Below are 24,579 nucleotides of genomic sequence, written 5' to 3'. Positions count from 1 at the left end.
AGAGACTTAATACCTGTCTCAGAGTGCACTGTAATACTATTCTTCAAATTTTAAAGCTGTCTTTTGAATCTTTCATGACCAAGGTACCGTATCTACACAAAACTGAGAAGCTTCTCAATGGCTACCCATGTTCTTCTGATGAGTCAGTAGCTGCTTCCTTTCTGCTTTCGTGTATGTTTCTGTCACTGTGATGGTCATGCCATCATGGTAGCAACAGATGCATCTCTTCTCTCCTTTTTCCTTACTTCTATCAGCTGTGTTGAAAGACAAACTGAAACTGAGTGCACTGTAACAGTGATTTTTGCTGGACAAATGTTTTCATCCTTTTTTCTGCTATGGGAATTCAGAAACTGCCTCATATTCTTGGAGCGTTGAATTCTACCTCCTCTGGTTTCTAGTTAGTCTGAATCTTATTTATACGTTTTCTGCTCTCAACAGATGTCCTTGATATGGTAGATGTCCTAGTTGAGGGCAGTGATGGCTTAGATGAAGAAATTGGGTTCACTTTAAATGAAGACACTGTTATTCAAACATTTCCATTCAGTGCTGTTGTCCCTGCTGCATTAGAAGCCAGGAATAAACTGCTGCTTCAGACTGAAAATGAAACAGGTACAAAATTTTTTTGTTTGTTTTTATATGGAGAATGGAAGTCTTACTTGGTGAGCTCCACAGGACATTTTATTATTACTGTTAGGAGCAGGAGGAGGTACATCCATGGTGTTCCTCACTCAAGAGAGGAATTAAAGCTTATGTGAGATACTTCTGTCCTTCTCTCCTAACCCTGGAGGGGTTGCCATGTGTGTGTGCTTATGCAAATTTTATCAACAGAAGTGTCACTTTTTAATTTTGGTTTTCTAGGAGCACACATCGTAGAGTATCTTGTTGGTGTTTTCACTGATCTTCTGCACTCTCAGAGAGATGCCCTTGCCCTCTGCTTGATGTTCCAGCTCTATGATAAAGATCTGCAGTCACTGAAGGTTTCTAAGTATCCTCAGCTCTACCAATTTAACCAGTATTATAATCTCTGGATACCTCAGCAAGCTCAGGAACCTGTGGTATGCTATACCTGAATTCACTTGAATGCTTGAATCATTGTTGCTAAAAAGCTGACAGTGTATGAAAGCTAGGTTTCCTTCAGAAAGCAGATTTACATTCAGCTTATGTCTTCCTTCTTGATCTCATCAAGGGACACAAATGTTTTTAAGGGCATTTCTCTAGCAACAATAGAGGTTTCTGCTGTGGTTGAGTAATGAAGCCTGAGCACACGCGTCCTACCCAGTCACCAAAGACTTCAATTCCTCACCAGGCACAGTGTAGCATTATGTTAGTGATGCAGGCCAGAGGAGCCATTATAACAGTGTCTGGAATTCACCCAGGTATGGGTTTGGAATGCATGGACCAGCCATGCTGGGGGATGCTGTATTTTTGTTATCTCAGCAGTACCATGTGCAGGTACCCCATGGGAAATTGTTTAACAAGGTGTGTGACAGCAGGATTGCAGAGGTGTCAGTCCAGGATACTACATGTAGGTAGCTAAAGAAACTTCAGGTGATACTAATCTTTAATTTTCACTTATGTGGTTATTGTGTTTTTTGTTTTTTAAACAGTTTAAGAAACGCAAAGAGAAATGCAAAGAACCTGCTGTGGCCCTGGATAGTGTGTTTACAACTTTGCTAAAGAATGCCTATGCAAGAGGAAGCAGTACCTTACTGGAAGATGATATCCAGACAAAACTGAGAGACCTGGCTTGCCAGCTCCCATCTGAACAACTGTTGTTAGGAGTGAAGCATATATTGCTGTACCTGAAATCCACAGTGGAGAACTTTGGCAGTGTAAGAGCAATGTTGTGTTGACTCTGTGGGTTTGTTTTATTTTCATGCTACAAATACAAAAGATTTAGCTGTTAAACCTTTAGGATCCAGTTCTGCACCTTTTTCTCATGCTCAGCTCTCACTGAGGCTGAGAGGCCAGACAAACTTGCAGATAAATTGTAAACAAATCCTAACCTTCTAGTTGTTGAGGAAGCTTTCATTTTTTTTTTTTGCATGGATTGCCTTACAGATCTGTGTGCAGAGCAAACAAACTCCAGATTTTAAGCTGACTCATGGGTTTCTGTAAGAAGCCTTTCTGGAGAGTGATATTCATTGGCATGTGTTGTATTGGAAGTCACACCATAGATGAAAATCTAAAAATATTTGTTTGGCACTCTGAGACTTCTCTTTGAACCAGATTTCTACAGCGAGGAGTGATTCCTTCCCCTAGAAAAGTTGTAATCCAGGAAGTTCCTAACTTACTCTGTTACTGTAAGATAATTATCTTTCTGTCCCCATCCTCCTCTTTTCTCAGCTTTCAAAGTGTCTGTGTTTTCACAGCTTAGTAAAACTGCAGGTCCTTGCCTTGTTGACCTCTTTATGGACCTGCTGAACAGCTTGTTGTGCCGGGGAAATCAGATAGAGTTGGATAATCGGCAGAAACAAGAAAAGCATCAGACTGAATCGGATCTCTTTATGGATGAAGAGTCTCTGATTACAGAGGAGTCGTTGAACGACAAGGTACAGAATCCTCTGATACACAGGCTAGAAGTTTACCTGATAATGAACTTTGTTTTGAGTTATTCTGAAGAGTAGGGAGATAGCTGTAAGTTTTTTTGTTGAAACCCTTAGTAAAGGAATTTGTCTGAGAAGTGAGTGGTGTTGAGCACAGATTTTGTTGACATGTTATCAGCAATTCACCAAAGCATGGAATTGGTTAATTATGACAAAGCATAGGGAAAATAGCCAGCATCAGGCTTTGTGAGCACTGTTATTTTGGAAGTCATGAGGATTTTTGGGATTGCACTTAGGATTAAAGTGTGCTACATGGCAGCAGGTTGATGCAGAAAGATGCTGTTTGCATCTGGGAGAAGGCACTTTGAGTATGTAATTCAGTAATTTTGAAACTGCTGGCTGGAGATGCAAACAAGCTGCAGCATCCACAGTCTCACTCCTGAGCTGGAATATGGTGAGGAAAGGTCATGACAGGGACCACACAGCTTTGCAGAGGCAATACTATTTTCCAAAGCCAAAAGTGTTAAGGCTAATTATCAAAATTAGATAGTCAGAGGAGTGAATTTTTTCCCTCCTTTGATTTGTTGTGTGGATTATTAGAGATTAGCATCTAATTACATCGAAGAATCCAAGAATATACAGTTTCCCCTTGAAAAGGTGCTTCGTTGTGGAAAATGCTCAGTGTCTTCCACATCATAGATGTTGAAAGAATGGTAATAATATGCTTATAACCTGTTAATTTTTTTATCTACTGATGGGTTAATAGCCAATTTCATGTTCACTAATTGTAATAAACGTCCTCTGGAAGATAGATAAATTATTTTTTTCCAATCTATAATTATCCATTCAGTGATACTGTTACAACAATTTGTTACAGACCCTAGAAGATATGTTTATGCTGATTTTCAAACATCCGACGCTGGAGAGTTGGTTCCTGGCTTTAGAACAACGTTCTCTTCCCCAGCACAGTTTAAATCCTGTCACTGTGAAGCTTCTGTCAGCTCATGTCAATTCCGGTGTGCTCCAGCTGCTGAAAACAAGTGCCCCGATGTTGCAGAGCATGAATCATATAGACGTGTTATTGAAGTATTTTGAAGCTATCATAACAAGTGTCTTGAAAGAGCTACGGGCTGTTGGAAAAGGAGGAAGCCAGGTCTCTCCTAAGAGGTCTTACCAGCTAGAGGCTCTTCAAGAACTGCATGCATACATGTCTGCAGCTCAGCTGAAAGATATCACTTTAACCATGCTGAGACTTCCTGAGATGAGCTTGACTACTCAAAAATCTGAAAAATCCCCTAAAAAAGGGACACAGTTGAGCTTGTATGGACAAATCTTGGTGCAGCTCCTCAAAGACAGCTACCAAAGACTGCCCCAACAAGGAGAACTACTGCTGTCCACAGAGCACATTAAAGCTTTGGGGATATTGATGTCAGCATCAGCCAGTGAAGATTTGGAAAAAGTTTTCCTTCAAGCTCTCCAAAGTGAGCCAGTGTTTGCACATGCGGTCAGTGTGGAGGTGCAAGTTTACTGCCTTAACCAGGGGTCAGAAACCTCCCTTGCCATTGTAAGCATGCTGATAAAGCACTGTAGGACTCACCTGCTGCAGTTTGAGTTGTGGTGTCTAAGCTGTTCCATTGAAAAATGCCTCAGAAAAAACATGGAGAGATTTCTTCCGCTCATTAACGTGTATTTGCAATGCAGAGACCAATATGATTTCACCCGACCTTCCACAGGTAGAGCCACAACTGATCCCTGTTTTGATTCAGAAGGCCAAATTCTCTGGTCTAAAAATCTTGGATCCTCTGCTCGATAAGTGGAGCTCATAAAAGTTCTTATTAACTTCTAATGAGTCTTTTTTTTTTTAAGTATCTTTGCAATATAAAAGGTAAAGGACTGTAGTGAAGCTTGGTTGTTCGACTGAAGCCTTTATGAAGTACTTCTGTGGTGGCTGATGCCTGATTTTCTCTTCTGAAACCCTTGCTGCTTAGCATATGTGAAAATCTGTACTCATGCTTATCTACTTGGCTTGTATAGGAGCTTAAACTTTTTCTTGGGTGTCTATAAAACGCTGACTGGAATGCCATTGCCATATGGTTTTCTGGAATCTAGTCTTCTGCTTTGACAGATGTTAGAGTTGAAAAAGTTGTGCTAAAATAAATCTCTAATTTGCTGCCTTCCTAAACTGGCATACAATCCAAAACTTTCCAAACCAACAGCGATGTTAAATTGGCAAGATTTTTTCAACCAGCAAAACTGACTTAGGATTCAGATTGGTAGGATTGTGTTAGATTAATTTCTCTTATTGTATAGAAATGTGAATAACAACAGAATCTGGCTGACTGTAGCTGTTGGTGGGGAAAGCTAGTTCTGCATAGGGGAAGTTCAAGTAGTGAAAAGACCTCATCAGTACAGAATGATAAAAGAACTTAAGCCTTCTTCTGGCACCTAATTCAACTGATGTTCTTGTGCTTGAACGCTAGAAGAGGAAACTGCTGGCAAGCTGACTTGATTTATAAGGTACATGCTAGCTGTCTGCTGATGTGAGAGTACAGTTCCCTTGAGTCCATGGCCAGAGAACTGGTAAGGATTTCCTTGTTCCTCATAATCAAGGACAAGGTTTTTTTATCACATAGTTGTCCCTCTTTTGAATGTCTGCATTATTTTTCCATGCCTAATTATTTCAGCTGCATAGCAAATGGTTTTCTGGTATATTTGCTGAATACTTCCTAATGATGTTAAAGGAGCAGAATGCACTCTGTAGCAGTTTAGCAGTGGCTATAGCGTAGAGGTTTGAAACTAAGTAAGCTGGAGCTTAATTATAGAAGTGGTTTGGAATTTTTCTAATTATGTCAGTTGTTGCTTAACACTTCTGGTGAAACTGATGCTCCCTGCTTTCTCCCTGCAGTTGTCTCAGCTGTTCTGCCTGTCCTGAGAAAGGCTCTGTGGAAAGAGATCTCTGGTGTCCTTCAAGACATAGAAGCATCGCATGAGGTCACTGTGAAGTTGCAAGTTCTTTCAAAGTTATTGCCATCTTCACAAAGCAAAGGGCTGCGAAAGCTTATGGACCAGCTCCCTGCTGCACTTGAGAAAGCAGGAAATAATGAGAGGTAGGCAGTTCTGCTTCCCTGTTCTATGACAAAGTTTGATTCATAAAGCATCGTGATAGATACGCATGAATGGAAATATTATGAACAGTAATGCCATCTTCAGAGAATCTGTTGCTTTAAGCTTGGCAGCCGCACAGCTTTAGGCTACACACAAAGCTTTATGTAACATTTTTAATATATACTTCTGCAGTTGGACAGTAGCAGATGCCATCTCTAGAGTGCTTGAAAACTCCGAAGAGCTGCATTCCTGGAGAAGAAGCCTGTTATCAGCCTGCATGAAAGGATTAGTTGTCATGTACAACAGCAGTAAAGATGAAAGCAAGCAAGATGTGGAGAGGCCACTGCTACTGAGGCTAGAAGAATTACTGGTGAGATTGTGGCTGTATTGATACGTGTTATTGTGCTTTTGTATTTGTGTCTTGGGTAAATGCATGTTGGACTTATAAAAACAAAAAAATAACTTGAGGCTTCTGAGGGCTTTTAATAGCTTTTTACAAAGTTAATTTTGTCCTTCCACTCCTTAATAAGGACCAGTTTTGAGTTGTTGTTGAGTGCTTTTTGAAAACCAGTGTTCAAAGTGTTTAAGATTTAAAAATCAAAAGTTTGGATGTTTTTGCTGATGGATGTTTTTACTTAAAAAACAAAAGTGACAACACAGAGACACTTCTGGCAAGACCCACCTGCCACATCCTCAGAAGTAGGTGGCAGAAATCCAGTTGAATTTGGTCACAAAATACACCTGCTGGATCATTCCCTCTCTGTTTTGCTTTTGCTTTTCTTCTTTTTACTTGTGTAGGGTAAGCAAATCCATAAAAGACACAAAAAAATTGGAAGTCTCTTCTGGCAGTGGTTGCATTTGACCTCTTGCTGGCTTTTCATGAAATTCTCTCTTAGGACCTGATTGTGCAGACTGGAGTCTTGCAGGACCTGAGGGGCCATCTCATAACATTAATCTTGATTGTACAGGCCTGATGAGGTTAACACTTAGCATTGCCAGGACCGCTGGCATATGCAGTTCTGAGCCTTCTGAAAACTGATTGTTTATGTTGTGGCCTGTAGTACTCTAGGGAAGATGAATTTTATTAAAGAACTTACTGTACACCCAGCTCATCCAGCTGTCATACCTGTTTGTCATGTGCAGTTGTTCGTTAAGCACTCTGTAAGTACATGAAGATCTTCTAGTACCTGAGTAACAGCCTCTTACTTTGACTTGCCAGCATTGTAATCCTTTTGAACTCTGGGAACCTCATGAGTTTAAAGATAGTTGTTGGTTGTTTTGTTTTTGGTTATTTTTTTTGGATACCTAGAGACCAGCTGGTTTTTTAATTGCATACAGCCCACGTGCTTCCTCATTCCCAGATGCAACAAAACAATACTTGCAGTGTCATTTGAATCAGAAGGTAGGATTATTGTGTCTAAGAGTTTTCTTTCCCGTTGTCCTTTAATTGTCTCACATGTTTGGCTTGCGTGTTTTTAATGGGTCTATGGAACAGAAATTGCTGGTTGTGACCTGTAGAAATGTTATATGTTAAACATAAACATCTCTTTCTGCTTACTACATGCACAGAGCTTAGTTGAAGAAGTGGACCCAGATGACTGGTACAGCTTTGTGAAGACGGGGCTAAAGTAAGTAACCCTGAGATGTACCAAAGATGCTCTTCAGTTCATGTGGCCTTGTCCTGCACCCTGCATACATCCTGTCTCCCTTGAACTCACTTAGATTTGATGGTGCTCTTTGCTTCTCAGGATGAGCTGTTTTCATTGAAGTTTGAACACTAGGATTTTGTGCTCCAGACTGAATAACTAACACTGCTGACTGGATAGTTGGACCACCTGCTTCTTGACTGACATAAAGAAGCCTCATGCTTATTTATGCTCCTTTTCATTTAAGGCATTTCTTACATACTATTAGTATGAAAATAAATCTTTCACCGTTAATGTGAATCACTTACAGAAAAGAAATCAAAGGAAGTTGGTAGTTCAGGATAATCATAGTTTCTGTGGAGATAAAAGCATTAATATGAAGGGCTGCTGTCTGAAGGATTAGTAGGAGAAATTCTCATCCTTTGTTAAGTTCATTGCAGCTACAAGTATGACTGTATCCAATTCTCTTTCCTTTTGATAATTAAGATACCAGTTATTGCATAAAAGGAATTAAAGCAGAATGGCTGAGGGAGAGACATTCCGTGACTGTTTTGTGATCTTTACTTTCAAAGGTATCGCTACAGAGATGAAGCATTTCTGAAGGTCCTGAACACTGCTATTCAGTTATTATACAAGGAAGAATCCTCACTTAGTCAGAGATTAGTCAAGCTCCCCAAACTTCACATGATGGTCACGCACCACTCTCTATTTTTGTCAGCCATGCTGAGGTCAAGAGAAGAAGATGGCACGAACATCCAGACGAGAGGTATATTTTCTTCTCCTTCCTTCCATTTAACTATATTTAGTAATCTTGTCTTTCTCCCATTATATTCTATCCATCCAGGAACCTATCCACCCACATATACTTGCAGAGCTATTAAACAATTCCAGAATATTAGCATTTAGTTTTAAATTCTACCTCCGTTTGGATTCAGGTGTTCACATTCATTTTGTGGTTGCCAGTTTTAAACACTCACATTTTCTGAAACTCTGTTAAGGCAGGTTTGTGCCTTTTTTATTTTTCCTTTTAAAATCTTGCTGAAGTCTTGAATTGATCCTTTTGGTTTCTGTGAAGTTAGTAAGATCATTGAAGTGCATGCAGGCTCTTTTAGAGATATGTAACAGAGGCCCTCATTTTAGAACTGGTTAGTACAGAGGATTTTACGTTGTTTGCAAACTATTTTATCTCAGGACAGAGTTATTGTAGCTTGCTAAATGACTCTGCAGTGAAGACAGTTCTTTAAGTGTATGCTATAGAAACAGTTTGATAAGTTAGTGCTGCTAGAGCATGATCTTCCACGTTCTGGAGTGCCTTGGGAAGGTTGTTAGTAAGGTTGTTGGGAATGTTGTTGAGATCCTGTTACCTTCATCTTTCCTGAGAGAGGATGGAACTATGGCAGGGCAGAGTAGAGTGTGGAACTTTGTTTTTTTTTCCAAGGTATCAAATGTATGTCCATAGAAAAGTTCAGCAGGGAGGTAGGCCACATTGTGAAGCTTGCTTCACAATAACATCTGCTTGTTCACCTTGGAAATGCTTTTTAAATTTCTTCAAAACATGTTTCTTTTTTGCCTTGAATTGTCTCCTTGGTGTAGTTGTGAAACTATTTAAACCTGCATGCATTTATTTCAGAGGCATTGGTGGATATCCTGCTGACAATTGTGAAACTTGACCCTTCGGTATGTGAGAGCAGTCACCTTGCTGTGCTGCTGGGATCCTATGGGGCTACGCTGAATATTATAGGTATGTCAGCCTGGGAAAGGCAGCTCCTACTAGATCTGTTTTCATCTTCATAGATGACTGATTTTAGCTTTCATTTTTGTTGGTTTTTTTTTTTTTTTTTTTTAGATCAGAAGATACTGCTGCTGCTTCAGTTATATGAGAAGAATAATCAAAGTCTTATAAATTCCAGGTAAGTTGACCTCCTTCCTTTATTTGACCTATTATATGCAAGTAAGCAGTCTCACAGCGAGGTCACACTTGGAGGTGAATGTTGTTTTTCGAAACATTCTTCATATGAAAATGGAAAAATGGATAAAAGGTAAAGTTTGTATTGCCCAGGCTTTTGGACAAAGGGATCATACATGGGTATCTGCAGCATCAGTGTTTAATGAGTGCCCCAGTCACTAGAAGGCCAATATGCTAGTTGCTAGTGTAGGATTTCTTCCTGTTCTCTTGGTATACATCATTTGCTACTCAGCATAACCCTTGCCCTTTTCAGTACTCTTGCCCCTGTGTGTATGGTGTTCTGTTAGAGCTCTTTGCTGTAGAGGGAAGGAAGATGCCAGTGAAGAAGTGATGTGTAACCTCTTGAATTAACGTGCGTATAGCTAGAGGTCAGATTGGACAGATCTCTGAGCATATAATCTAGCTGTGGGTATCCTTGTTCATGGCAGGGGAGGTTGAACCAGATGGCCTTTAAAGGTCTCATCCAACTCAAATGATACATAGAGTACCAGCTCAGGTAGTTGAAGAGGGACTGGATTCTTAATTAAAAGCTTAATTTCCTTCCTGAGCTTTGCCTGAGACTATAGATAATCTTTGCAGACTATAATGTGGGACAATAAATGAAAGTTCTTGTTAGAAGGCAATTGGAGTGGCTTCCAGGAGCAAGGGCTCTGGCAGTAACTGCATGCTGCATAAATCTTCACCAAAAGTGTTTGCCAATGGAAGCGTGTTAAGTGGAGGAGACTGTTCTCAGAGGCAATTAGGACCCCAAACATTTATAATCTTTTTAAAGGAGAAACAATTTCATACTGTACCCTGAAGTGAATTGGTGACCAGACACTGGCTACTCAGCTCTGAAGAGTTTGAGTGAATATAGAGCACATTCAGGAAAAGTGAATACCTAGCAGATCCCAGCTTGTGTTACAGGGCATTCAGGTTCTGGGTGATAGGGAGCCCAACGCCATCCCACCAATTGCTTTGCTGACAGCAGGGCATGCTGGTGGCAGTACCCACATAGTAAATGACATATCAGTAGCACTTTAAGTACAGTAAGTGGGGTTTGAGGGGCAACTCAGGGGAGGAGTATAAGACTGTTGTGTCATTGAAGCACTGTGATGCTGGTTTGAAATATCAGTTGCACCTGATCTTCACTGACTAGATCTTGATCACTCTCTTCATGCAGTTGCTATCATTCTTACCCGTATTTACAGCTTATAAGAAGAAGCCTCTTTTGTGAGAATGTAAGCTCTGACTTGAATTACGAGGTTAGGAAATAGTTAATGAGACACCCCCAGACTGAATTTGAGAAGCTTTTTGATGGATGAAAAAGGTGTTGCTAGGGAAACGAGTTCTAGTTTCAGGTTCCCACAGGATAATGAGTAGAAGTGAAGGAAAAATTTAAATACTGATTTATAGCCTCTGTAATTACTTTTTGCTTGGTGCTATCAGCCTGTTGACTAATGCCTTTACTTTTAACAATGTTTAAGAATCCTGCTGTGGGGTCCAGCTGCTGTGGAGCATCACAAGACTTGCAAGAGTCTAGGGAAGTCACTATGGCAGCAGCCAAGCACGGAGGAGATTCTGTGTCTGCTCGATCGAGATAAGATGATGAAGACAGTTCTGTCCTTCCCTCAGCATCGCCGTCTTTTGCCATCAGAGGTGCTGTGATTTAGACTGCTGAATTATCCTTCTTGTGATAAAGAAAAAGCCTTTCACTTCAGTCCTTTTTTTAGTCCTTTTTTTTTTTTTTTTTTTGCATTCTTGTAATGTATTGCAATTTGTTTACATCAGGATAGATATTTACATTCATAAAGGGGAATTAATTAGCTAGGAGCACTTTGCTGAATGTGTTTGTATTTTTTTTTTTTTTGTCTGAAATGAATTATTTTTCAAATGATTTGCACTAAGAGCACATCTTGTCTGTAGGTGTGATTATATATTGCCATGTGTAACTGTCATCAGAATTTGACTTTTAAAGTTGTTAAATTTGGCTGTCCAAGTATCCACTGGCAGTGGGCTTTTTTTGTCTTTGATAGTTTGCTAACATGCTTCTTTATCTTTTTCTGATAGTTTTGAAACCATGTTAGTGAAAGCTAAGTATAAACTGAAGCATGCCTTGGCCCAAGTTGTGTTAGATTTGGCGAGATTTAGGATTGCTGCTGTATAGTGGAATGAGATGGTTGGGTCAGTTTGAAACCAAGCTGGAAATCAGTGTTGTTCCTTACATCATCTTGGTTTGGATTCGGTTTCAGGAGGTGCAAGAGTCACTGTATAGAGATGAAAGTGTCAAGGATCTTGATGATTTCTATGATCCATGTTTTCTGCTTCAGCTCTTCAGTGAATTGACCAGACCAGGTAAATTGAATGTTCCCTCTTTGACATTTTGTCTCATTTTACTCTGCTGTGGGAGCTGCATGGCTCCATCTGTAGTGCTGTTATTTAAAGTCTGAGGGTTAATGCTTCAAAGAAATCACATGGCTTGCTTTGGAAAGGAGAAATATATACATGGTTTAACCACCTACTGAACTGCAGTGTAATTTTAGAGTGGCTTAAAAGGTAACCAGGCATAATTGCTGTTAAAGTCTTTTTAAAGCACTTTTCCAAATAGTGCAGTATTTCTAGTGGGATTTAGGTACTTAGAACTATGTAGCAGCATAGGCACTAAGCTGTTCTTTTCCAGAACACTAAGTATTCCCTCGTTATGTTTTCAAATGTAGCTGCTTAACCCTGTGTAGAGGGACTGATCTGCTTAAAATGATGAGTGGTTTTTAAACTGGAACTAAAAGAGGCTTAGGAGAGTTCAAAAAAAATTCGATACAGATTTATATTATCTTACCTTTTGAACTTTATTCCGTATAGCACAGAAAACAGGGCAGTGCAGTTATAAAACAAGCATAAAAGAGATCAGTAGAGAATATTCCTAACTGGAAGGTTGTGTATTTTCTGGTGAATACGGAGAGCTGTGTCCTGCAGAACAGGCAGGACAGTGCCCCAGCTGCAGTCCATTATTCAGAGATGTGTGGGGCCATCCTGGATGTGACTATGCCTGTATTCAGTATCTTTGGAAAGTTTAGTGAGGTCTGCGTGGTGCTTGAAAACTACTTGCTTAGCCTCTCTTAGATTTTTTTTTGATGTGACTGCTTTGTGTATGTACATCCCTGCTGTTACTCACCTGCACACTGCTTATTTCAAGGGCTATTGAAATCAAAGTGGGAAATAGATGATAAGGAATTTCTTAACCAGCTCCCTCCTGATGCTGATTGTGGTTAACCACTGTGTAGTTAATGGGTTTTGTTTTCCACAACAACAACATCACAAGCAATTAGCAGGTTGATAACTGTCTGTCATTGAAATCACACTGGGTCTTTCTTTGTTCACTTAAACTCTTACAGTGCAGTTTCTGTTTTGTATGTCCTCATCCTGTATTTAGGTATGGTTGAGAACTGCTCTGTGTAGTTTTGTCAGTCTGTTCCTAAAGAAGCATTTTGAAGGGCACAAGTGATTTGTGCGTTTGAGTCCCATGGTGCTCCTAAACCATGTCAGCAGCTTTTGGTATTCCTCATTCTTTATTTATTTGCTCTTTGTACTGGCTGCACAGTGCCCTGTGCACAGATGTTATATAACTGCTGGGTTTATAAACACAGACTTACTGCACAGTGTTTAATGCTAACTGGGTTAAAAGTGAGTCTGGAGCTGGGCAGATAGCAAGTTCTGTCTAAGTTTAGCTCTGATAAGCATCTTGTGGAAAGCTTCTCCATCATGCTTCTCAAGGTACTTTAAACAAACTGTATGTCAGACAGAGACAGAACTTTTTTTTTTTTTCTTTTAATAATAGCTTGTTATTTGATGTTAGTTGTTCAGTGCACTCTCCAGGGTCAGCTGGATGGAAAATATTATTATTGCATGTTTTCAGTGAGAGATGGTTTTCCTAATCAATCTCTTTGTGACTGTTAAATACAGTCGAGCCCAGAGAGTGGTGGTCAATGGAGCTAAATCCAGCTGGCGACCGGTCACGAGTGGTGTTCCCCAGGGGTCGGTGCTGGGGCCTGTCCTTTTCAATATTTTTATTGATGACCTGGATGAGGGCATTGAGTGCACCCTCAGTAAGTTTGCAGATGACACCAAGTTGGCTGGAAGTGTCGATCTGCCTGGGGGTAGCGAGGCCCTACAGAGAGATCTGGACAGGCTGGAGAGCTGGGCTGAAGCCAATGGGATGAGGTTTAATAAGACCAAATGCCGGGTCCTACACTTTGGCCACAGCAACCCCAAGCAACGCTACAGGCTTGGGGTGGAATGGCTTGAAGACTGTGTAGAGGAAATGGACCTGGGGGTGTTGGTTGACGCTCGGCTAAACATGAGCCAGCAGTGTGCCCGGGTGGCCAAGAAGGCCAATGGCATCCTGGCTTGCATCAGAAACGGTGTTGCCAGCAGGAGTAGGGAAGTAATTGTTCCCCTGTACTCAGCTCTGGTGAGGCCGCACCTTGAGTATTGTGTCCAGTTCTGGGCCCCTCACTGCAAGAAAGACATTGAGGCCCTGGAGCGTGTTCAAAGAAGGGCAACAAAGCTGGTGAGGGGTCTGGAGCACAGGCCTTATGAGGAGCGGCTGAGGGAGCTGGGATTGTTCAGTCTGGAGAAGAGGAGGCTCAGGGGAGACCTTATTGCTCTCTATAACTACCTGAAGGGAGGTTGTAGCGAGCTGGGGGTCGGCCTCTTCTCTCGTGTAACTGGTGATAGGACTAGAGGGAATGGTTTCAAGCTTCGCCAGGGAAGATTCAGGCTGGATATTAGGAAATACTACTTCTCTGAAAGGGTGGTCAGGCACTGGAATGGGCTGCCCAGGGAGGTGGTGGAGTCACCGACCCTGGAGGTGTTCAAAGAACGTTTGGATGTTGTGTTGAGGGATATGGTTTAATGAGAACCATTGGTGACAGGTGGATGGTTGGACTGGATGATCTTATAGGTCGTTTCCAACCTTAGTGATTCTGTGATTCTGTGATTCTGTGATTCTGTGATTCTGTGATAGCACAGGAAGTAGTCTGGAGGTTTTGCATCAAGTCATTGCCAGCCACCAGTGAGTAGAAATGGCACAAGCCAAGAACACACAGCCCCTAAAAAAGAAACTCAGCCTCTTGATGACAAAATGCTATGGAAGATAAATAATAGGTTCAAGGGTGTTTTCTATTTGGCTGGTTACTGATCATTGCTGGGCTACACCCTAGCACTTTGGTAGGAACATGCCTTACCAGCAGAATCATCCATGCTTGCATGATCACAGTAGTTTTTCTGTTGTGGCTAATGACTTGTTTAGATATTATTCTCTTATCCATTGTATAATGAAAACTCTTTAGTTGCAGGTAGGTTTTCTGTTGTCTGTGCTGTTCCTGCTTTCATGCACGGACTTACCAAGCACCCAGACAATACTGAGGAAGATAATTTTCCCTCCTCTTCTTTCTTGCACTTAGCTCTCCTGAAACAGTGGGATATGAGATATCTTAGGAGAATTTACTGCTAGCTTTGTGTGGTCTGCCAGACAGACTCATATCTGTCTCAAAGAAATGAGTAACCACCTTAATTTCAGTGCTATTAAAGAATTCTTGCTGAGTGATTTGCAGCATGCTTTTGTTAGTTGAAGGAGCGTATGGCTATGTGATGAAACAAGAGCTCGTGGAAGTAGATCTAGAAATTGGTGTTTATGAGTGGAAGTTTTAGTAAGGATTGTAGTGCTGTTATATACTTTACAACATGTGAGTATGATGCACTGGATGTTTTTCTTTTTTTTTTCTCCTCTGCTTACACAGAATGTTTAGTGGCGTGTCACAAGTTTGTTGAAGTCAATGCCTTGGGCCTAACGGTGGCTGCCCTTAGCAGCTATGATTCCAACATGAGAGCAGCAGCATATTTTGTCCTGGCTTCTTTTCGTTCTCATCTGGAAGGAGCTCGCTTTCGAGAGCAGAAACAGGTAAGGCTGAGTTCCATTGAGAGTTTGCCAGGTTAGACATCTTAGGTCATACACACTTAAGGGAGAGTTGCTGCCTTACTCACCTGCCTGCTTGCACATGGTAAGAAGCCCAAAGCAGCTTTTTATCCTCTGTCCCATTGCTTGTCCTCTATCACTTTTGTGTTTGTGATTCTGTATTCACTGGGAAGAAAAAGAGGGAAAAACACGTTTAGAAATTTGTGATGTTTTTATTTGTAGGAACAGAAATCCCAGTGGGGTTGGTATTTTATTATGGGCTTTGTAATATCATAAAACGTTACTTCTGTATGTATACTCTGCTGTTGTATTTGTTTGGTTCAAGCTTTATCTCCCCTGGGTTCTTGTGCTGCAGTTGCTGTATCTCATGGATGCTGTGCAAAATGGAATCAGGCAGCAGAACCTCAGATTTACCTTCTCCCTAACCCTCTACATCGCTCGTGTGGCACAGCAGATGCTGAAGCCAGGTACTGTAATCTATTGCACATGTTGAATTTCTGGCATGCTAAAGAGGACAGTGGGTGTGCATGGAGTAATGTCCTTGGTTGACGTTGAAGGCTGAATTATTGTGAGAATGGCAGCAGCCATGAAATATGCTTTCCTGTATTTCTGAGAAAAGCTTTCAGTGTTTGCCTGGACTGTCTTATTGCTGGAAGACTGGGAAGTGACTTTTTGCTGTGTATAGAACTAATCTGATCCATTAAAGATGATACCTCCTTGGAATTTTGGGTGGGGATCATTAAAGGACTATACGAGTGAAAGTCTGTGTGTCCTGGTCAGCAGATCAGAGTCAGTTGGCCTGAGTAACCCTTTGTCCTTAGACACTGAATCAATTAAGTCATCTCTGCAAAGGAGAAACAGCATCAGGGTTAAAAGGGACCTCACAAAATCTTTAGCTAGATGCTCTGCCCAGTGCAGGGCCAACATTGAAGATGGACAATTTTGCTCAGGGCTTTACCTAGGAAACATCCAGTCTTCTAGAATCATAGACTGCCTCCAAGGATGGGAGGCTGCACAACCCCTGTGGGCAATCTGTTCCACTGTCTTGCTGTTCTTAAATGGGAAAAAGTTGTTCCTAACATTTAGTCTGACAGTGTCATGTTTTAACTTACGTGCGTTGTTTCTTGTCCTCTCACCTTGTTTGATATGCCACGTACAAGCTCTCTGGGAGGTCTGCATGAGTAACTGCACCTGAAATTGAGGCCTTTAAATACTGTTTGTCTATGAAACGTTGATGTGACGTGTGCTCCTACTTTTCATTTGCTCAGTAGCATTTTTCTTATGTTATTTCCATGTTTCGTGAGCACAGCTGGTGCTGCAGGGTTGTGAGGTGACTATGAACGTGCATAGGACTGTACTGAACATGCCTGGAAGGCAGTCTCTATTGGGATACCTGGTTTGCCCTGTGGAATGATGCCTGACCAGACTTTAGCATCCCTGGAAAAAATAGTTGAGTTTAAATTTCCCCTGCAAGTAGTCTGGTCCAGCTCAAACAAAATAGTCAGCCTTGGAACACGAAGCTCTCCTTGCTGTAGCTAACACACTGTTTTGACAGCTAGCTGAAAAACTGGAAAATATTGGTTCCATTTATTTTTCTGCGTGGTTGTATATTGGGTACATTGTCCTCCTCCTCAATAACCAACCATTGTTTCTCTTCACAGAGGAGCACATGTATACAAAGATCAACAGGTTCCTTCTGTCACACCAGTATTTGGACCTGAGGAAAGTACCAGGTTTTTTCCAGCTTTTCTACAGTTTTGACTTTGAGGTAACATAAGAATCCCTTCATAGATATCCACTTATTCTTCCAAAAAGAATACAAAAAGGACATAAAAATGCAATCAAATCTTATTCTTTCAGAGATAATTAATTAGAGAGATCATTGCTCTGTGTTATATTTGAATGGGAAGTATTATTTCTGGCTTTCTTTTTTTTTCCTTTTTTTCTTAATAAGAGCAGATAATGAAATCATGAGTTGTGCTGTGTACTGTATATAGCACAACAAGCAGAATTTTCTGCCTCAGCTAGTTCAATTCACATTTGAGTTTAATAATTTAAACTGGAGTTTGATTGAGATGTTTTAGAAATAGCAACTTTATAAGTCCCATTCTCAGTGCATATTTGAGCTGTAGAGTAACTGTTTTTGATGGATGTTGTTATTGATTAAATGTAATGGGGATGAAAGTGGAGAAGTCCAGAAGAAGCTGCTGAGCATTGTGCTGGCATTCCCAGGCTACTGGTTTGTTGTGCTTAATGAGCAGCTATCATTCTGAAATGTCTGATGGTGCTGTTTTTTATGACTTGTAGCACAAAATAGAACGTGACTGGGTTCTTAGGCTTCTTGGGGAAGGGCTGCGTGATAAACACTGCTACCAGCTCTACGACTACCAGAGGATTTTCCATGTCATTCTTTCCTTTTTCAACAGTCCTTTGTGTGATGAAGGCTCTCAGGTAAGAATTTAAAGATAAATAAAGATAAATAAAATTGTGTGGTTTGAATATCTTAAATATGAAGCAGAACGGATCAGTTGACTCTTCTCTTTCCCTCTTGAAAATTTTTTCATTGTTGATTTTGTATGTCTTGAAGAGGGAGATTCTTATATCTAAACCAGTCCATATTGGGCCCTTTAGATTAGAAGGCCCTTTAAATTAGAAGACGTCCCTGCCCAAATGGCACAGGCTGCCCAGAGAAGCTGGGAGTGCCCTTCCCATCAGGTATTCAAGGCCAGGTTGGATGGGGCCCTTCATTCACTTTCATCAGCTGATGGTCTGGCTGCACAGTCTTATTTCTTCTACTTTGTGGAAAACACTGCAGACTTCAGTTTTGTTGATACCCTAACTAACGTGTTATCTGTACATTGCATTAAGAAGAAGAAAGTTCAGAGGCCAGCAGCTCTTAGGATTATAATCGTCCACCCCGAGAAATCCATTCTATTTAAAGTATCTCACTTAACTATGTAAATTTTGGACAGAGAGAAAGGTGTCTTGCTTCCTAAGGGCTTCCTTGAAGATGAGTGTGTATATGAAACACTGGAAAGAGAACGTCTTTTGTTCCCTGAACACGTGGTGTTTGGGAATATATTTTAAGTTGATTAGATTCCGGATACCAGTCAGATTGCTAATTACATCCTTCCGAAAGATGGATAGTAATTAGATGTTGACTATATTCTAATTTTGTAAAAGAACAAATTATATTTTCTGTTTCAGAATCACATTCTAGAGGTGCTACAGAATGCTGCCCGTGTCACCAGAGCTGCTTATGAGCTGATACAAGACCACAGCCTCCTAACCTGGATACTGCACATCTTAGAGAAAAGGTAACTAGGGAAATACTGGTGAAATGAGAACAATTTCACTGTCCTACATGCAGGAAGTAATTATGTAACTGAATATGAAAACAAAGGGTGGCAGAAACAGAAATGACTCTGTTAGTGGTTTTGATATTTGGCACTTAAGGCTGTACTGGCAGAACTTGCTGAACTCTGAAGTGTTCCCTTGTGTATCTAAAAACAAAATCAAGGCACTTTCAAATTGTAGTAGAGGAGAGTTTCATGTTGTTGAAAACCTTAGGGAGAAAAAAAGTTATTTTTGTGTACCTGAATCTCTCTAATACCCACACTTCACACCCTGGTGTAGGACCTCTGACAAAGTACTTGTGTGACATTGATTTTGAGCTCACTGTAACGCTCCAGTTGCTTCTCCCAGACGTGTGTGCACGCATGTGCATGTGTATGTGCACAGTCTCTCTTGCACAGATTCTCCTAGCAGGTTCAAGCCAGTTGTCAGGATCATCTGTGCTGTGATCAGCCTGAACAGATCTCAGTGAACACCCCATGATGGTAACAGCAGAGTGCATACAGTTCTCAGGAGCTGGTACTAAGGACAACCACCTCTCTTTGATATCATTTAGTATATTTGGAAGACTGTGGATTTGGCTTCTGGCACTGAATGGTTACCTGGTGGTTGTCCTTTTGAAGAGTATTCTTCTTGCATCCTCTGTGCAAAAATGTGATTGCTTTTTTCTTTTTATTTTTCCTCAATAAATGTGGCTTCTGATACTGTGCTGTAAGCATTGCTGTTTTTGCTTAAAGCCTTAGGAATATAAGGACCCGAGATGTCTTGAACAGCAGTTGCTTTAAGGAAATGGTGGCAGTGGCTGCAACTGAATGGATTGCCTGGCAAAGCTTTGTAATGAAAGCTGCAAGTCAGCAGTCGCTAGCCTTGTGCGAGGGCTGTAATGCACTGCTGTTCCCCAACTGCAGTGTGGCAAGAGCAGGTGCTGGGTTTTTCACTTGCTGAGGGCAGGCAGCAGTCTGGGTCTCCACTGCTGGTGCTTCATGGGCCTCGAGCCCTGACAGATCCTGGCTGTGAAGTAGGTGCTCCCAGCGTGCACCAGAATGTAGCCCTCTCTGGAAGACAGACTGGTTTCTAGTTAAAGTCTGTCTTCCCTATGGGTATTTATTCCTTTGTTTGTTGTTTTTTCAGGTTTCTGGAAAACAAGCTGCTAAATAGAATAATTTCCTTAGTCCATACTCTGTGGCTGACAAATATAGGAAGCAAGAGAGAAAACAAGAAAAAGCCACAGGAGAACAGAAAGCTTCTTCCTATTCAGCTTGTAAACGAATTTCTGTATGTTTTGATCACTTTAGTTAAACTCATTCGGTAAGTTTTTGTTGTTGTTGTTTTTCTTTTTAAAGAAGTTTGCATACTGTGCTTTGTCCAGTTTGAAATTTATGAAGGCTGAGAGAATGTGTTAGTCTCTGATGAGTATAATGCTCTTCTCACCTTCAGTCTGAATGTTAGCTCACGAACCTCAGTGAGATTTCAGGAAGATGTAGCTGCTGTAATGTACTGGGAACAAAATGACAACTGTTGCATAGTTACTATCAAGTTCTACATCCTTAGTAATTAGCTATTTTTAAGCTGCTGTGTTTTAAGCTGTTTTTAACTTCTGGATTAGTACCTGCAGTTAGTGGTGCTGTTTGTTGCAGGGATCTTTCATGCTCTCCAACGTGTTGGGCTCTTTTTGTGTCTGAACATGCCTGCAAATTATACAAAGTCATGCAGGGTTCTAGACAGCAGTGTTAAGTAGGTGTCAGTCCCTTCTCTGCAGACCCAGCACACTCAGTGAGCCCACGCGCAGCAGCTGCAACAGGGATAGCAGTAAGCAAACAGGTAGATAAGCACTTCTGTTTGCATTCCTAATAGCACCCGCAGCTCTTCGTGCAGACAAGTATTGCCACAACCTCGAGAAGCTCTACTTATTTTCTCAAAGTTCTGATGATACATGCAAAATAAAGCGTAGATGAAGTGCCAGACGTCTGGACGCTTCCTTGTGTGCCATATGCCTTTGACTCTTACAGCTGTAAGGGCAAAGGCTGTGTTCCATGAGCTGTATGCCAGACCTCAGTAGTGTGAAGCTCTGGTGATTCAGTAGGAATGAAGTTAATACTGGTACCTCAAGAAACAGAAGTGGAAAACTGTAAAATGAGAGTGGAAGGAGGAAAACCTGTGTTTATTATTGCATTTTACTCATTAGCATGCTGAAAAATAAACTATGCTTCTGTTTCTATTTTTATAGGACTAATTTAGATCAAGCCAAACTGGTGCAGTTTTTCACTACATTCAGTTCTGTGCTGGGGTATCGTGCTCTTGTTGTGGAGGCCTTTAAAGAAATGAGTCGATTCACTGTGAATGACAGTGTTCTCTCAAACAGAGACATCCTGCTGTTGTTGCATAAGTGGAGCATCATTGAAAAAGACCTGCAGCTCCAAGAAGATGTGCAGAATCTTGCTCAGAAATACCAGATCAAAGAACTGCTTAGTAAGTACTTACAACACTTAAGGAGATTAATTTGCTGTATGTTAACCATGCAAGTTAGGCAAGCTTCCTAGAAAGAAGTATTAATAACTATAGTCGATCAGATGCAGCTTAGGGGAAGAGAAATGGGAATGGAAAGCCAATTTTCAGATCTTTATTGTAGTGATTTCTAATTTTAACACAATTCTGGAAGCTTTAGAGCAGTCAATTTTCAAAAAGTGAAAGAGCTTTAAAATAAAACTTAGTTGGAGATTTAGTGCACTTGGTATGTGAAAAATTCACATCCCACACTTCTCAGCCACACTCAGTCAGGATGCAGCTATGTTGGAGCAGGACATGCTTTGCTCTTTTAGCCTGCATTGTTAAAAAGTTTACCTATGCTGGTGTCTCCTTCCTTGAGCTGGTGTGTGCTGTGACTCCACTAGCCCAAAGAGTTGTGGTGTGTGAATTTCTCACGATCTGTGTAAATAGTCATAAAATCACAGAATGGTTTGGGCTAGGAGCTCAAAGCCCACCCACCCCAACCCCTGCTGTGGGCATGGCTGCCTCCCACCAGCTCAGGCTGCCCAGGGCCCCATCCAACCTGGCCTTGAGCACTTCCAGGAATGAGGCACCACAGATTCCCTGGGCAAATAACATAATCTTACTGGCAAAACTGCATCTTGTAGATCTCTGAAATGCTGCTGTGATTCCACAGAGCTTTGGGCCAATGCCTCACTGGCCTTATTGTTCACCTTAAAGTTAGGTGATCCAGTTCAGAAGAGTGTTTCAGTATGGGAGTCACTATAGCCTATTTGCTCTGAATTGTGTAGGCTGTTAAATGAGGCTACTGCTTACCCTTTTAGCAATTGAAAGTTTGATCCAGACTAATCCAGTCTTTCCTGAATTACTTGGTACGAAGAAGTCCTTTGGAGGACCTGGTGTTTATTGTGATGTTGTTTTTCTTTTTACAGAAAATATTAAAGAAAAGAGCAAATCCCAAGCCTTATCTCGTCATCGCACTCAGAAAAGGAGAAAGTCAGAAGAAGACTGCATGGCTGCAGATCTCAACATCTCTGAGCTGGAGAAATGCAGAGAGGATCTGAATGCCATATTTGTCCACTGGGAGCCCGTTTTCCCAGGGCTGCCTACCAAACATTCAGAGGAACCCTTCAAATCTGCTGACCTTGCAGATGAAACAGTCAGTCTGACCTGTGCATCCGCATACATAGTAACTAAATGGCTGGTGAAGTCCATGGTTGAGCACAGCCTCAATATGCAGAACGTTTCATTAACTCTGCAGTGGCTGCAGAATTGCATTTTGCCGCACCCACTGGCAGTGCAGGAGGTGCTCAGGGATGAGACCCTGAGGAACAACATCTTCAAGTTTTACAGTCGGATCTGTGAGGCCAGCAGTGGGGCAGTGGGACACTTAAAAGATCTCTGTTTGTTCAGTTCAATCATGCTTCATCTGATGGATGCTCAGGGCATGACTAACAATAGCTGTCATGAAGTTGTAAAAACGTTGTGCCAGTCAGCAATGACGGAAGAGGATGTGAACAAAAAGGGTAACTTGACTCTTCTTTCTCAATAATTTTACAAGGCAGAGTTGTGATAGACAGTAGGTTGTTCCATAGGTATTTTTGTTCCTTGTAACTGGAGTTTTGTGTCTATTGGTGCTCATCACTTGAACAATGTGAGAGCTGTGTTTCAGGTGGTATGGGCATGTGGGTTGGCAGAACAGAATATGGCTGTGTTGTAGGGGTTTCTGGTTGTACAACAGTCATACTCCCTAAAAGAAACTTTCCCTTTTGGGATTTGAATGGAGTTGAGTGAGGTACATAAAATGTAACTCCAAGGGGAAAAATAGTCTGCAGCAAATAAATCCACACGTGTTCTGATCCAAATACTGTTTATTGTTCCCACTGGATTGCAAAAGGCACAGGTTAGATTCCAGACAGTTTTATTTAAAATGTTGGCAGAGTGTGCTAACAGGAAACTGTTATCTTTCCTTATTATGGGGAAGGTAGATGGCATTGTATGAGTAATAATGTAACTCGCACGTATTCCACTTAGAAAAAAGTTAGGAAGCTTTTAAAATATAGTTGTCTAGGTAAAGGGGGTTTTTTGTTACTGCTACGTGGAACTAAAAACATATCTGTTCTGATTGTTTTCTGTTTATTCTTTCACAGCTGTTTCTGTATTCCTGACTTCTGTTTACATCGGGGACATATGGCTTGGAGCACAGGAGCCAGATATGCTAATAACCCATGTCAAATTGATCTGCAGTAGTACAGATTCTAAATTAAATGATGATGACATGGAAACTGATAAACAAGGAGAAGAAACTATTGTGCCTCTTTGTAGAGCCCTTTTCTCAGCTGCACTTGGACACTGATTCAGCGAACTGACACGTATATCTTTAATGTTACATGCTCTGCCATCGTTGCTGTTAGCCATGAAGCCCTCCTGAACTGTTCTTCATATGAAACTAACTTTTGTCATAAGGATCAATATTTTCTTTCTTTGTGAGAATTGGAGGAGGAGGAGGGATTCATCACTGCCATATTTTTTTTCTTTCTGCAGTTACGGGACACAATGCTATTTATATCATTTTTTATTACAAGCATTTTTAATGTTATGAAGAACTAAAGAAAACCGATTAGTCCATCACCTCTGGTTTGTATTTCAGTCCCTGTGCAATTAAAACCCATCCTCTCTGCAATGTAAGATGTTGAAAAATGACTGCAGTACTTCACCACGGTTTGGTATGAATGCAAAGAACAAGTGCTCAGAGCTTTAGCCATGATGATTTACTATTCCTAGAAAAACCATTTCTTTCAGGATACTTGATACTAAAACAGATGGCACCGAGCCCCTGGGATCATAATGGTCTAGGATTCTTCTCATTTTTAGATTGCTTATGAAAGCATTTCTATTGGGGGTGCTGTGGTTTTATTCTCTTTTCTGTTGGTGGTGTTTTATGGTTGTGTTTTGTTGTGTTTTTTTAAAAAATGTTTTAATTAAAAAATGCACTGCCCATTACCACTGCTGGAAAACATTCAGCAAAGACTCTCCATTCTGAGAAGATGAGAGAGGGCTAAGACTCGAATGACCTTCTGGTGATTGATAGAACATGTGTTTTATTGGAAATTCTCTGTGAAGTGTGATAAATGTTTCTTGAGCATGGCCCCGAGGGCAGTTTAACATATCATTCCAGACATGCAAACAGGCAGAGCCTGAACTTGAACCTTTGAAATGTAAAACAGGATTTCTTAAATTCACTCATGAATATGTGCTGTGCCCAGGTACTCCATACACGGTCTGTACTGGGGAAAAATTCCAAGTGCACACTCCTTGTGATCTTTATATAATGTGCCTTTTTTAAGAATAAAAGAATGTGAGATGCAAATGAGAATTACTTCTGTATGCCAGTATCCTTGTCCTAAACAAGCTGTACTATCTCTGTCAAGACCTGGTTTAAAAATTAAAAAATATTATCTTGAAAAAGCTGTACAAGCCCAGTAGAGGCTGAAGTGTGGCATTATATTAATATAGAATCAC

At 40.9% G+C, this 24,579-nt stretch overlaps 1 protein-coding gene across 1 annotated transcript in view; it reads left to right on the top strand.

The window, feature by feature from the left end:
- Positions 1-24,433, top strand: part of URB1 (URB1 ribosome biogenesis factor) — a 45,698-nt gene extending 21,265 nt beyond the window's left edge. Inside the window, exons 18-39 of the mRNA XM_031612738.2 lie at positions 439-609; positions 859-1,055; positions 1,608-1,832; positions 2,373-2,552; positions 3,424-4,279; positions 5,452-5,653; positions 5,844-6,021; positions 7,221-7,279; positions 7,870-8,063; positions 8,928-9,038; positions 9,144-9,207; positions 10,730-10,901; positions 11,495-11,597; positions 15,041-15,201; positions 15,572-15,683; positions 16,878-16,984; positions 17,524-17,667; positions 18,424-18,533; positions 19,702-19,878; positions 20,798-21,039; positions 21,990-22,583; positions 23,208-24,433. Coding sequence (XP_031468598.2) covers positions 439-609; positions 859-1,055; positions 1,608-1,832; positions 2,373-2,552; positions 3,424-4,279; positions 5,452-5,653; positions 5,844-6,021; positions 7,221-7,279; positions 7,870-8,063; positions 8,928-9,038; positions 9,144-9,207; positions 10,730-10,901; positions 11,495-11,597; positions 15,041-15,201; positions 15,572-15,683; positions 16,878-16,984; positions 17,524-17,667; positions 18,424-18,533; positions 19,702-19,878; positions 20,798-21,039; positions 21,990-22,583; positions 23,208-23,413 — 4,565 coding nt within the window. The 3' untranslated portion in view covers positions 23,414-24,433. The remainder of the gene's footprint in view (positions 1-438; positions 610-858; positions 1,056-1,607; positions 1,833-2,372; positions 2,553-3,423; positions 4,280-5,451; positions 5,654-5,843; positions 6,022-7,220; positions 7,280-7,869; positions 8,064-8,927; positions 9,039-9,143; positions 9,208-10,729; positions 10,902-11,494; positions 11,598-15,040; positions 15,202-15,571; positions 15,684-16,877; positions 16,985-17,523; positions 17,668-18,423; positions 18,534-19,701; positions 19,879-20,797; positions 21,040-21,989; positions 22,584-23,207) is intronic.
- The last annotated feature ends 146 nt before the right edge of the window (positions 24,434-24,579 follow it).

This window comes from Phasianus colchicus, chromosome 1 (genome assembly GCF_987193195.1).
Source record: "Phasianus colchicus chromosome 1, bPhaCol1.hap1.1, whole genome shotgun sequence".
NCBI lineage: Eukaryota > Metazoa > Chordata > Aves > Galliformes > Phasianidae > Phasianus > Phasianus colchicus.
This window is presented reverse-complemented; position numbering and strand designations above follow the sequence as displayed.